A 13,282-nucleotide genomic window follows, 5' to 3' on the forward strand; every position below is an offset into this window, starting at 1 on the left:
ATGAGAAAAGCTACAAATAATATTTTCCTTTTAAGTAGAGTGATTTAGAGAATAAATTATAATCACCTTGAGCTTCCACAAATGGGAAGATTTCTTCACAATAAAATATGTTAAGTCAATTGTATTTAAGCAATGATTTTATAGCCACGCATTCATTCAATGATTCAAATTCCTCAGGTCATAATCTCTTGAACCTAATCTCTCTGTGTACTTAAAACAATTCCATTCAAAGTTTAATAAGTTGTTAAAGAAAGGTTCATATACACATACACACATACAACACACACAACACACACAAAAGACACACACACACACACACAATAACCTATAGAGAACACATACACACAAAATAAGCATTGGTGGACGGCCTTTTGAGCCATATTTCTCTTGCTCAGGCCCACTTCCACTTCTGGAAGTGTTTCCCTTCTAATAAAACTTTTCTTTTCTACTGAAAAAAAAAAAATCATTGATTCCATGAGGCATTCTCTTAAGTATTGTTTTAAAATATTCTTTCTTGATGTCTTACTGAAGTTTTCATCTTCCCTATTAAAATTTGGTTTTATCTTATTGCCAAGGTACTGGGAAAAATGGAGACAGAACAAGGGTAGATAGATAATGGCCTAAGTAGTGAAGAAGATTTTGATGGCCGTTATTACTGTGGTTACTGTTGTCGTTTTAAGGAAATTAAACAAACTTTGTCCAAAGTTTCCTCTTTTACAAAAACATTTCCATGGTAAGTATGTCTCAATATCCCAAATGAATTAAGAAAGAACTAATCAAGGAAATGAACCCTGGTTGCTACCACTGTGATCTCTGATAAAACATAAGCTTGCAAAAAAAAAAAAAAATGAAACAATAATTATAGTCTAGGCATTGACACATAATATTTTGTGCAATAGTAGCACAGGAAGTACAAAGCAGGAAAAGAGAAACTGAAAATCAAATACCCTAAATCAGCTATTCTGGGCAAAATTGATCAGATTAAATGGTTTTTCTTTTTTAAAAAATACTGTGATTTGTTGTTTCAAATATTTCTGATTTACTCTGATAGCTCACATTCACAAATAATCTCTTATAGCTGGAACTGCTGTTGCCAAGATAAAGAGATGTCATCATTGTATTCGACTTGCTGTCAGACCAGCATTCCATAGGAGAATAAAAGTCGCAGCTATTAAAAAATATATATATCTTCCTGACATATTTCCACTGGGAAAAAAAGAAGGGATAAATTTCACTCATGTATTAGTATGATTGACTTAATGAAAACATCGGGTTTGCATTAATTTATTCAACAAAAATGTATTGAGCACCTACTATGTGTGGGCCCTGTGCGAGACCTTGGAATCCACATGGTAGATCAGTTTCCTCACTAAACAGAACTTTCCAATCTAATAAAGGAACATGTAGGTACTTAAACTTAGGGTGTTTTGGTGGATTCTTAGACGTAACCCCTAACTTAGATAAGGGTTTCTCAACTTTGATACTATTAACATTTTGGGTCAGTTCATTTGTTGTCAGGGACTGAGGGGACCGTCCTATACATTGCAGAATGTTTAGCAGCATCCCTGGACCCTACCCACTGCATTTGGTCAATGTCTCTAAGACATTGCCAAATGTCCCTTGGAGAACAAACCCACCTCCATCTTAGATGGAAGATGAGAAGAGAGTTGTGGGATAAGGAGAGAAGAAAAGAGTATCGTGCGGAGAGGAGACATGAGAGGTGGGAAAGAATCGCTGGTACAAAGGTCCCTAAGACCATAAGGACCTTGGCCCCTTGGGTAAGGGCAGATGCTAAACCAAAACGAGAGTACAGGGTTAACTAAAGTCCTAAGGGCCTGTACAAGTCACATTAACAGCTTGGCGTTTGTATTATCTATTATATGTGGCAAAATACCCTCAAGATTTTTCCACCTAAAACAACAAGCTTTTATTATCTCAACAGTTTCTGGGGGTCAGGAATCCTAGAGCAGTTTAACTGGGTGGCTCCAGCTTAGGGGGGGTCTCACGAAGTTGCACTCAATCTTTGAGGGTGGGGGGAGGGGGGAGGGTTGAAGTCTCTGAAGACTTGCTGTGAAAAGATGAGTGTCCAAAGGCTATTAGCAGGAGGCCTTCCCTAGGACTGCAGTGCTTCCCTCCACACAGTAATGGAGGAGTAGATTTGCATTTAAAAACAATTGCTCTGGCTTCTACTCAGAGCTAGGAACAAAAGGAATCAGGAAGGCATCAGTTGTTTCTGATTAGAGAGGTGCAGCCAATATACAATTTATCATTTAAGCCCCCGGATAGTTAGAAAGTGACTGTAATTACAGAGGGCCTTAGTCTTTAAATTGGTCACAATTCCATAAAAATACAAAGTAATTAAACTAGCAAAGAATTGAACCAACTCTTCTGAATTCAATAGTGGCAAAACCTGAGGCCCCAGAGAAGCTGAATGAGAGAACTTACATTAAAGATCATCATCAGACTTGATAAAATTCCTGATTTCTTCATCAAGCTTTTCCACAGTGAGGTGCTTGAGATCCTCACAGCCTGTTCTTCATGTTCATGGAAAGGTGATCTTAGGGATCTCTAAATGTCTAAGTATAAACATTTAGCTGAAAACCCCAGAACTCCCAAGTGGGATGACATTTAGGATAGCTCTTTTTAAAGCCTTTGTCAAATTAGATGTCTGCTTTCTTTCAACTCAATGAGATTACTCTTAACACCAATTTATGTAAACTATCCAGCAACAATCACAAAATCCTTTATTGTGAGTGGTCTTACTAGAGTCTATGCAAATGGTCCGGCCTCACCCTTCTTGCTTCACATCCCTAAATACCCATCTTATTCTTTGGATACAGAAATCCACCCTTTCACTGGAAGCTGGCTTTGAAGTCCACTGATATAAAATTAAGGTCGTCTGAAACAGTACCCTGATGCACACAACCACCCTGTTGCCAACACTCAACCTCACTCTGGGTTTCCCCAGTCTGGACCATAGCTGGGAAGCCCACTTTAACAGCAGTTGGCTTAAGCGTAGAATCCAAACATTCCCAAGTCCTCATTTTTGAGTCCCTCTTCTTTACACCATCAAGCGGGTACAATCACACACTTTCCCTTGACTCTCCCTTATGTAGGACAACCAAAGAGTATCTGCATTCCCTAGGTTGCTGCTGTTCCCTTCTCCCTCTGGTTGGTACCCTGAGCTGCTCTCTCCAGCCCTCCATGAACAATCACCTGTACCTTCATTCCCCAAAGCGTGGCTGACACTAGGTTGTAGTATGTAACAAACTTTCCTGAGAACGACTTAAGGGAATGATAAGGTTGTGAAGAAAAACTTCAAATTAGATATTTGATCTCACTGCTCCTCAAATTTTTCTGCCTGTGTCTTTCCACATGGGGTATCCTGCTGATCACCTTCCCACCTTCCATGTGGTCCTGGCTTATTACCAGGGTATCACACGTACATCCAGTACATGGGGGTTCTCTCTGACCCTGCCCTTGGCCCAGTCTGTGGCACCTGGACACTTTCTCCATAGGCTCCACCCGAGAGAAGCAAACTACTCAACCTCTTCTCCCAAAGATACCAGCTGCCCACAAGAAAGAGAGCCTTTTGCATTTTAATGCAGAGCAATTTAATTTCTTTGTCCCAAACTCTCCTTACCTTAATAGGATTGGGGGAGGACAATGACACTCATAGAGATTTCCTCAAAATTGAAATGCAGTCTTCCCTAAAGATGTTCTGCCACTACATCTGGAACAACAGGATCTGGTATTAAATAATCCCAGTTTTTGTACCTGCTACAAGTACAAACCACAAACCAATCGGCCAGGACTAGGCAGCCCAAAGGAAATGACAATTACCCAGAGGAGCGGAGCTAGGTCCAGGCAAGCCACACTGATCGATTACAAGCGAGAACCAGATATCTGCCTTTATGGAAAATACAGCTCAGGAACAAAGAAGGGAACAAGCTGGAAAGAAGTGCGATTGACACCCAATGCCCTTCCAGGTTCTTCATCTCAAGCTACCAGGAACTTCTGGTTGGTACGTTTGTCTCTAAACAATGGTGACCAGCAGGGATGAAGTGGAAGGGAAACTGAGAGTGTGCCTTAAACACTGTTCATATCACAAATTGTCAGCTACAAAATAGTCACGGGGATGTAAAATACAGCATATAGAATATAGTCAATGACATCGCAATAACTATGCATGGCGTCAGATGGGTACTAGACTTATTGGAGGATCACTTCATAAGTTATATAAATGTTTAACTTCATAAGTTATATAAATGCACCTGAAAATGTTGAATGTCAACTGTAACTGAAAAATTCTTTTAATTAAAAAATAAAAAATTAATTTAAAAAATATTGTACATGGCATATTTTACTTATTCCACTATTTAGGTACATTTGATTGTTTCCAGTTCTTAATCTTATAAGAAAGGCTATAAATTTTATTTTTTATTTTTTTTGCTAAATTTTTCTATATATCATGTTTATTTCCTTAGGATAAATTTTTAGAAATAGAATACCGAGATAAATCTCAAGTATGAATATTTCTCTAATTTTGATATATAGTATTTAGGCACAAAATGAAATCCTAATTTTGCTGTCAATGTACGTTCCTGATGCCTGTGACCATTTGCTGTCAATGTACGTTCCTGATGCATTTGACCATTGCTACTGTACTTCCTAGCCTTATTTAATTCTTCCTCTACTGTGAGGGTGAGTTAAATAACTCGTTACGGAGGAAGTTAAAAAAAGTTTAGTTGGGAGGTGATGCAATAGTGGAAATTTTAGGGTTAGAACAAATGAAAGAGAATGAGTTTGAAGAGTATAAATGCAGTCACACAGCAAACAAATTACTCCTTGGATTTACTCCTGAGATAAACCTCCTCTTTAGACCATGAAGCTCAAGGTATTGTTATATTTGATGTGGCTTATTTAAATTGGTCTTCTAGGTTACCTTTCCTTTCTTAATTTCCTCAGTTGCCCTCTCTTTTTAAGAGCTACCTGCTTCTACTTTAAAAATGGCATTTTACCATTTCTCATAGCCTCTGGGCTATATCTAATTAACTGCATCTTTTTTTTTTTTTAATCAGTGTTTTACTAATAATAGCTATGATTCTGTTATATAAAATTAGGAGGAAAGTGAATCATTATAAAGTCATTGAATTTTAACCTCCTAGTTTCATATATGTCAATTACAACATTGCCAGATTGCATTTCTAATTATGTTTACTATCCTTAGTTCCCTGGAGAAGATAAGCTTTTTGTGGAAGAAACTGTAACCCCTTGGTTTGGTATTCTAGAGAGCTTAGCCAAGTGCCAGACATATAGCAGGAATTTGTGAAATATTTATTAAATGACTTCATATTTTGCCTTAATTTATACATCAATCACAGTGTTTTACTAAAAAGATATGTAAATGCCAGGAGAAAGTCAAGAAGACCAAAATAATACTTTAGAAATAGATGGGGCCCAGTCTACAGACAGCCGAGCAGCTGCGCGTTCATTTCCTCATTCCCTTCCTCGAGGCACAGAAAGAGGCCAACTGTTCTTCACACGTGGGGTGGTGTTCAGGACCTGTCAGGAGATCCCCATACTTGTCCCACACTTTTTATGAAAGCTCGGCTTTTGTAAGTCACTAGCACTATGGGGTCGTGTAGATGGACACCAGGATCACCTTTCAGTCTCCATGCTCCCAGGCCCACACACCTCTCCACAGGGTTCTCCCAGGCCAGATCTAACTCTGCAGCGATGAACAACCAGTCACAAAATGCTCTCACCTGTGGGAATTGTGAGGGCGGGAAGAGAGGTTGAAAAGAGGCAATTTTGCTTAGAACGAGGAGTCCAACCAGTGCTAGAAACTCTACGTTTTACTTGGCAGTCATCAAACCAGTGTTTCATCCTTTCATCCCTTTGCCTCTAAATACATTTACCCCGATTTCTAGCACCATGAAAATCAAAGTTATTGTTATTCTCCATTTTACTCAGAAACTTCTTTGCCAGCACCTCTTCTCCCAGTGTTCTCCTCTCTGCGCCCAGATGATTCACCTTTCTGCCAAAGCTTCAGAGACGTAAAGAGTAGCCCATTCTTTCGAAAATTGCAGAGTTTTCCTGACTTGATACTCTGGAGCCTGCAAATATGGGACCAATCAGTGGCCAGCTCGAAGGACTTTCACCTGGGCACTGGTTCCGTTTCTTATCTCTGCCTGGGCACTGAGTTTAGCATCAAAGCATCTCAGACACCTCAGATCCTCTAATCCAATAGTCCCTCACCCTATAGCTAACACTTTAAAATGATGTGTCTGATTCTTAGACAAAGTAAGTAGCTCAATAACGTAATAATCAGAGCAGAAAAGGAAAGCGACCCAACATTTACTAAGTTGGGTACTAAGTCCTAAGCATATAGTGGATGTTTTTAACTGTACATAATAAAGTTCTCTTGTAAGACATATTAAAGACAAAATAATTGTCAATGCATTGAAGAACTTGATATTTAAAGGAATTGCACAGTACTCTGCTGCTTATAAAATGTAAATAGACTTACAGGTTTTTATTAGATGGTTTGTGGGTTAGAAGCAGAATGGTCTTCTCCACTAGGATGACCACGCATACTTCACATTCGACAAGTTCACAGTGCATCCATCACTGTTGCCCCAAAGTCTGCAACTCATCCTGTGTTCTCTCTCTTGGTAAATGGCACTGCTGTTGCCACATCTGGAACTGGTGCCACTGCAGCAGTCTCTTGTCTGCCCATCTCAAATTCTTTCTCTATGCGACTGCCTACAGAGATGGCTGCAAAACACAGTTCTGATCACATCCCTACCTTTCTTAAGACAGCACTTCAGCTCCCCATTGACTCAGCTGTGGCCTGCAAATCCATTCTCCCTTTCACCTCTGTCCCCTGCATGCAGCTCTACAGCTGGAGTTTGCCGCATTCATTGCACTCCTCACTCCTCCAAACCTTGGCCCACGCTGCTACCCTTGCCTTTCACCTCCATCCTCATCTCGGGCACCTTCGTCTGGCTGACTCCCTCCCATAAGTTTTCATAACCAGCTCAGGTATCAACACCCCCAGGTACTCTCCACCAACAGAAAGGTTCTCCAGGATACTTTTAAATTTTCTAGTAGCCATGTTTTAAAAAGAAGAAACTGATTAAATCAATTATAATAATATATTTTATTTAACCAATATATCCCAAATATTATCATTTCAGTATGTAATCAAGATTTCACAACTATTAATATGCTTTATATTCCTTTTTGCCTACCCATCTTCAAAATCCAGTGTTTATTTTACTCCTATAATACGTCCCAGTTTGGACAGTCGCATTTCAGATGCTCAAGAGCGCATGTGGAGAGTAGCTACCACGTGGGACATGAAAGCACTAGAGAACTTGAGGATCACCTAGACATCTTAATGAAAACATAGAACCATGTGCCGTAATTCCAAAGCTTCTAATGCTGGGAGGGCTAATTCTCGGAGTCTGGAGTGGGGACCACAGACGTTCATTTTCAACAAGAACTCCAAGTGTTTCTGATGTACATGTTTGTCAGACCACACTTTAAGAAACAGGCCGAATAGCCGTGCATCAGTTTTGGAGTTAGACTCATAGGGGTTTCTGTTCTGACTCCATTTAAAAGCTGTGTAATTTAGTGACTTCTTCTTTCTAGGTCTCTGACTCCTCACCTACAAAGTGAGATTCATAATAAATACCACCAAATTGAGATTCATAATAAATACCTGTGGGTATCGAATGGATATAGTATTTTAAAAGGTCAGCACAATACCTGGCACATACTTAATATGGCACTTAACAGCTGTCTGAATACCCTGTGCTTTATGGGCGAGACGTCCCTCTCCCCCTTCCCTGCTGACTCTGCTGCCCCCTACTGTCACCTTCACCATCCTCTGTGGTCATCATCTGCTAGCTAGCCTTTGCCTCAGTTTGACTAAGGACAGAAACTAGCTGTTGTGCATTTCCACACCCCTTTTTCTTACACATGGTAGGTGCTCGGTACACATCATTTTTTAGCAATTGAACTTAATTTGATTGACCAGGTTCCCTCTAGCAAATGCTTCACATAAAAGTACGTCAAGTTCTCACATATAAAAGAAGCATGCACATACAAAGTGAGCGTAGCGCTGCTTAACACTCTTTCCTTTAAAGTCTGTCACAGAAAGCTTTGCCAAAGTGATCCACGGCTTGAAAGTGGGACACCTGACGGATCGTGTCATTCAGAGGAGCAAGAGGATGATTCTGGATACTCTGGGCGTTGGGTTCCTGGGAACCAGTACAGAAGTGTTTCACAAAGCCACTGAATATAGTAAAGTAAGAAGCTCAATGTCTCCTTTAGAGATAAAACCAAGTATGCAATACCTGCTCATGAGTGTACCCGTGAGCGTACCCAGTGCTGTGTGTGTGTTCTACGACCTTGCTCTTTGTTTTAGGGATGCTACTTGGTGTACATAGCATTGTTGTATATAGTTTTATGCTTTTCTATGCTTTGCTGTCTGAGTTTTAGTATTCATTCACATCCTTTACTAAGTCACTGTCTTAAGACTAATCTTAAATCCAGTCTTAACACTAGTAATATCTCATGGTTTATTACTATTATGACTGAAAGCACTTTTTACCTGAGAGTTTTAGAAGCAATAGCACCTACTCCAGACAATTCGTTCATGCAAAGACTTTGAGAGTCTCTACAGAAAAGGCCAGGCAGGCACTCTGAGCAGATAGTGGGTGTGTATGTGGGAGATGTAGCATCCACTTGCCAAAAAATGTGTTTGGCGTAAATGGTTAGTCCACCATCCCCAGTACTTACACAAAAGGAGTAAATAAGAATAAGTTCAGCCCCTGGATTGTGGTCTGGGATCGATTGACAGCATCTCTTCTCACATCCACGGAGAAAGTTGCACATTCTTCTACAAGGAAGAGAAGAATCCAATGATTAGGCCTTCGATGTAGGACCAAAGTTTCAGATAAGGACTATTCATGTAATGCCTCCAAAGATGAAGAATGACTCTTGAAATGTCGTGCTGTGCTCACACTTTGTATCACTGATTGATATTCTTCTGTTCCAGATCTACAATTCCAATACGTGCAGCACTGTTTGGGGCCGACCAGAGCTCAGGCTGCCGTCAACGTATGCTGCCTTTGTTAACGGTGTGGCTGTAAGGATGTTTCCATGTCTTTTCAACTGATAGATGATCACAATAATTTTCAGAACCAGGACATATCTCAGAAATTGCCCATTTTCCATATTTTACTGATAATATCACTGAAATTTAGAGAGGCCTGCTCTCTCTCCTATGTAGTAATTTCAGTTTTCATGTTTTAATAGTAAATTGGTACTTTCCAAACAAATTGTGAAGTAGAGGAAATACGATAGAAGGATTTAGATAAAAACGCCCCCAAGGTATCTCAACTCTAAGCTCTGAATATATATAGCAAAAAATATAAAACCCAATTTCCAGACTCAGTTTTTTGTTGTGGTCAGTACCACTTTTTATCCAGTAATCAACCATCCAGCCATCCATTCATTCGATGACTATTTATTGAGAAAGAAACAATGGCTATATATGATTATATTTTTTGAACCAAATAGCATTTCTTGTCTGACAGACAATTTTTATGCTTTATGCTTTTTTGTGTGTTTCAAAGGCAGTCTACAAGATATAATTTGAACATGAACGTGTTGGGTTTTCTGAGATATTTTTATGGTTTGGGGGGACAGTAGCTCAGAATATTGAAAGTCAAACCCAATGATGCATCCAGGAGTAAATGTCCAGTAAGCAGTGAGAAACGCGCAAGCCACATCCAATAGACATAAAAATCTATTTTTAAATGAACTTCTGGTTATTACTATTTCATATAAGAAAAAAGCAAATGGCTGGAATAAAGAGGAAGAAAATCTTATAGCAGAAAATAATGATTTTAAAATATAGCTTAGTATATAATCTAGGTTCAAAAGTTCTTGCAACTTCATACATTTAAAATTATTTCATAATAAAAAGATACAAAAATAAATGGTCTTATGTGGAATAAATGACACTAAAGTTTTAGTGCAACTTGTTTGAAGGGTTAGGGAAGAAGGAGGGAGGGAGGAGCAGCCACCTAATTCCACAGCTTTGTTTATAAACGGAACATAGATCTTTTCAGGGGCTGTGGCAGAGAGCTCTGGCCACCTGGGTAAGACCCAAAGTCCTTGGGGCTCACAGCTGCTCCGCAAGGTCCTGCCTGATCTGGATGGTGAACAGTGTGTCCAGTCCCTAGAAATGTGATTAAGAATCACAGCCATTTCATAGGTTTTATTTTCAGAGAATCAAATCTAAAAATCCCATATCAAACAAGGTTGTTTGGTCCAAAAGCCATTTCATTCAGGGAAACATATTTTAGGTTTTGGTTGTTGTTTATGTCTGTTTATGTAGATTCACTCAATGGATTTTGATGACACATGGCACCCTGCCACCCACCCTTCTGGCGCTGTCCTTCCTGTCCTCATGGCTTTATCAGAAGCTCTGCCCCCAAGTCCAAAGTTTTCTGGCCTGGACCTGCTGCTGGCTTTCAATGTTGGGATTGAAGTGCAAGGCCGATTAATGAATTTCTCCAAGGAAGCCAATAACATACCAAAAAGGTATGGGAAATATTTGCCCCCATGGAGAGACAGCCATATTCTCCTTCATCTGTCAATCGTTATCTCTGAAGAGCTTTTGGATGTAAAGGTTGGCTCAGTTGAAGATGTTAATATTCGTGCCAGCAGATAAGTCAATTCACCAGTCATATATTAAACTGTATACCCATATACAGAGGTGTGACTTCAGAAGTCCCCATGAAAAATCTTTTTTGGGTTTAGAGAATCAAGCAAACAAGACTGTGAAATAAATTGGGGCTCCTCATCCCAGGTGACTCAGGTCATTCTGGTATGCGTGGGGACTCTAGATAGTCCTGATCCCATCAAAGCAGAATTTACTTTGTTTTTGTTAGGATTCTTCAGACTAATAACATTCAGAATATCCTAAACCTGACTGTTCAAAAATGGTGAAATGTTGGCTTTATTACATGGTTCAATCTAATATTTATTTTGCTACTTGATCCAGCCTATTAGGAAAGGAGTAAATTGGAATATTGAGTGATTTTCACAGTTTCTACAAGGCCCTCAATTTTTATAGTTATTTAAATGGACTTTCAGCAATCAACAACTTTTACCTTTCTCCAATATTGTAACAATTTCATTTATAAAGAACTTACTACATTTCAGGCACTGTTGTAAGCATGTGAATTCATTCAAAACTTACAAAACTACGAGGTAGATACTATTATTATCTCCATTTTCTGTAAGAAAAAACACGTACAGAGAAGTTGAATAACTTTCCCCAGATCACTCAGCTAATAGGTAGAAGGGCTGAGATTTGAACTTAGGTAGTATGACTCCATTCTCTAAACTCCTGATCACTATACTACATTGTCTCCTGATGGTTAAGGTTTGTAAATCTTCAACTCTTTGCTTTTTCTGCTTTTCAGATTCCATCCCCCCTCAGTGGTCGGAACTTTGGGTAGTGCTGCTGCTGCATCCAAGATTTTAGGGCTCAGCATGACAAAGTGCCAAGAGGCTCTGGCTATTGCTGTTTCTCATGCGGGAGCACCCATGGCAAATGCTGCCACTCAGACTAAGCCTCTTCATATAGGCAATGCTGCCAGGCATGGAATGGAAGCTGCTTTTCTGGCAATGCTGGGTCTCCAAGGAAATAAGCAGGTCCTGGACATGCAGGCAGGGTTTGGGGCCTTCTATGCCAACTACTCCCCCAAAGTACTTCCAAACCTAAATTCCTACACTTGGCTGCTGGACCAGCAGGATGTGGCCTTCAAGCGTTTCCCTGCACATTTGGCTACCCACTGGGTGGCAGATGCAGCTGCATCTGTGAGAAAGCACCTTGTAACAGACGGAGTCCTGCTTCCCATTGACCACATTGAAAGAATTGTGCTCAGAATTCCAGATGTCCAGTATGTAAACAGGCCCTTCCCAGACTCAGAGCATGAAGCCCGTCACTCCTTTCAGTATGTGGCCTGTGCCATGCTACTCGATGGTAACATCACTGTCCCATCATTTCACAAATGCCAGATCAGCAGGCCACAGGTGAGAGAGTTGCTTGGTAAGGTGGAGACTGAGCATCCTCAAGACAACCTCCCAAACTTCAACACACTATACTGTGAGATAAGTGTCACCCTCAAGGACAATATCACCTTCACTGAGCGCTCCGATACCTTCTATGGTCACTGGAGGAAGCCACTGAGCCAGAAGGACCTACAGGAGAAGTTCAGAGCCAATGCCTCCAAAACGCTGTCCTGTGATACAGTAGAAAGATTCATCGAGACGGTAGAAAACCTGGAAGACCTAGAGGACTGTTCTTTGTTAGCCACACTTCTGAAAGGACCCTCTCCACTGGAGATGGTTTCAAAATCGATCCAGCAAATAACAGTGCCAGCATACAATCTCTCCTGAGGTTCTCTGACATATAAATGACTATATTGGGGGAAATTTAGTGTTTTGCTTTATAGAGCAAAAGTCTGTACTTGGTCTGCCCAGGAATAAATGCAGCATGGTGCAAAAAATCTAGACACAGAACTGGATGTACATGGAAGAAGTCTTGTCCTGTAACTTTGCAAGACTTTTCCAATTTCCTATAGCAAGATAATATACATGCAAGAAACACAGAGAAATTGATTGTATAAGTATTCATATTGCTGAAATTCAAGTCCCTGCTGATTTGCCTGTAAACTTAATCTTTACAGAGAAATCTAATGAACTTCATGAACCTCAAGACGTGAGAGAAATTTGAACCTGCACATATATTTGCTGACAGTGGAAAAGGGCTCTGATCTGTTGTACCACCAACAGACTTCTTAGACCATCTCCACAGGGCTATTGGCTTTAAATGTAAGAGCTTAGTGGGTTCAAATCCTGCCTCCGCCATTAACTAGATGTAACCTCAGACATGTTACTGGGTATCCTTCTGCCTCAGTTTCTCTATTTGTAAAGCAGAAATATAAAGCAATCTAAAAAATAAAGCATTTTGGCTCTAGAAGCCATGTTCTTAACCACTATGTCACTTTTCATTACAAAAAATTTTTTGTAATTATATATATAATTAAATACTGACTATAAAAAATAATTAAAATGTCTTAATGGTTAAAAATTGCAGGGAATTATTATAATTAATGTGTTCTAAATTCTTTGTGTCATTCAAGAAAAGGGCAAAACTATTAACTCTAGACTTTGATTTGTAAGTATGCAT

The 13,282-nt window shown here is 39.8% G+C and overlaps 1 protein-coding gene across 1 annotated transcript; it reads left to right on the top strand.

Annotated features, from left to right (window-relative positions):
• Positions 1–4,831: 4,831 nt before the first annotated feature.
• On the top strand, positions 4,832–12,976 carry ACOD1 (aconitate decarboxylase 1). The gene is made up of 5 exons (XM_011378146.2): positions 4,832–4,897; positions 8,157–8,318; positions 9,071–9,160; positions 10,418–10,623; positions 11,511–12,976. The coding sequence occupies exons 1-5, from the start codon at positions 4,886–4,888 to the stop codon at positions 12,487–12,489; spliced, it is 1,449 nt and encodes a 482-aa protein (XP_011376448.1). The 5' UTR covers positions 4,832–4,885; the 3' UTR covers positions 12,490–12,976.
• Positions 12,977–13,282: the final 306 nt, after the last annotated feature.

This window comes from Pteropus vampyrus, unplaced genomic scaffold (assembly GCF_000151845.1).
Source record: "Pteropus vampyrus isolate Shadow unplaced genomic scaffold, Pvam_2.0 Scaffold332, whole genome shotgun sequence".
NCBI lineage: Eukaryota > Metazoa > Chordata > Mammalia > Chiroptera > Pteropodidae > Pteropus > Pteropus vampyrus.

Coding starts and splice junctions, on each gene's coding strand:
- ACOD1 (XM_011378146.2), top strand. Junction 8,319..9,070: donor AAGCCACTGAATATAGTAAA/GTAAGAAGCTCA, acceptor CTTCTGTTCCAG/ATCTACAATTCCAATACGTG. Junction 9,161..10,417: donor CCTTTGTTAACGGTGTGGCT/GTAAGGATGTTT, acceptor CTGTTTATGTAG/ATTCACTCAATGGATTTTGA.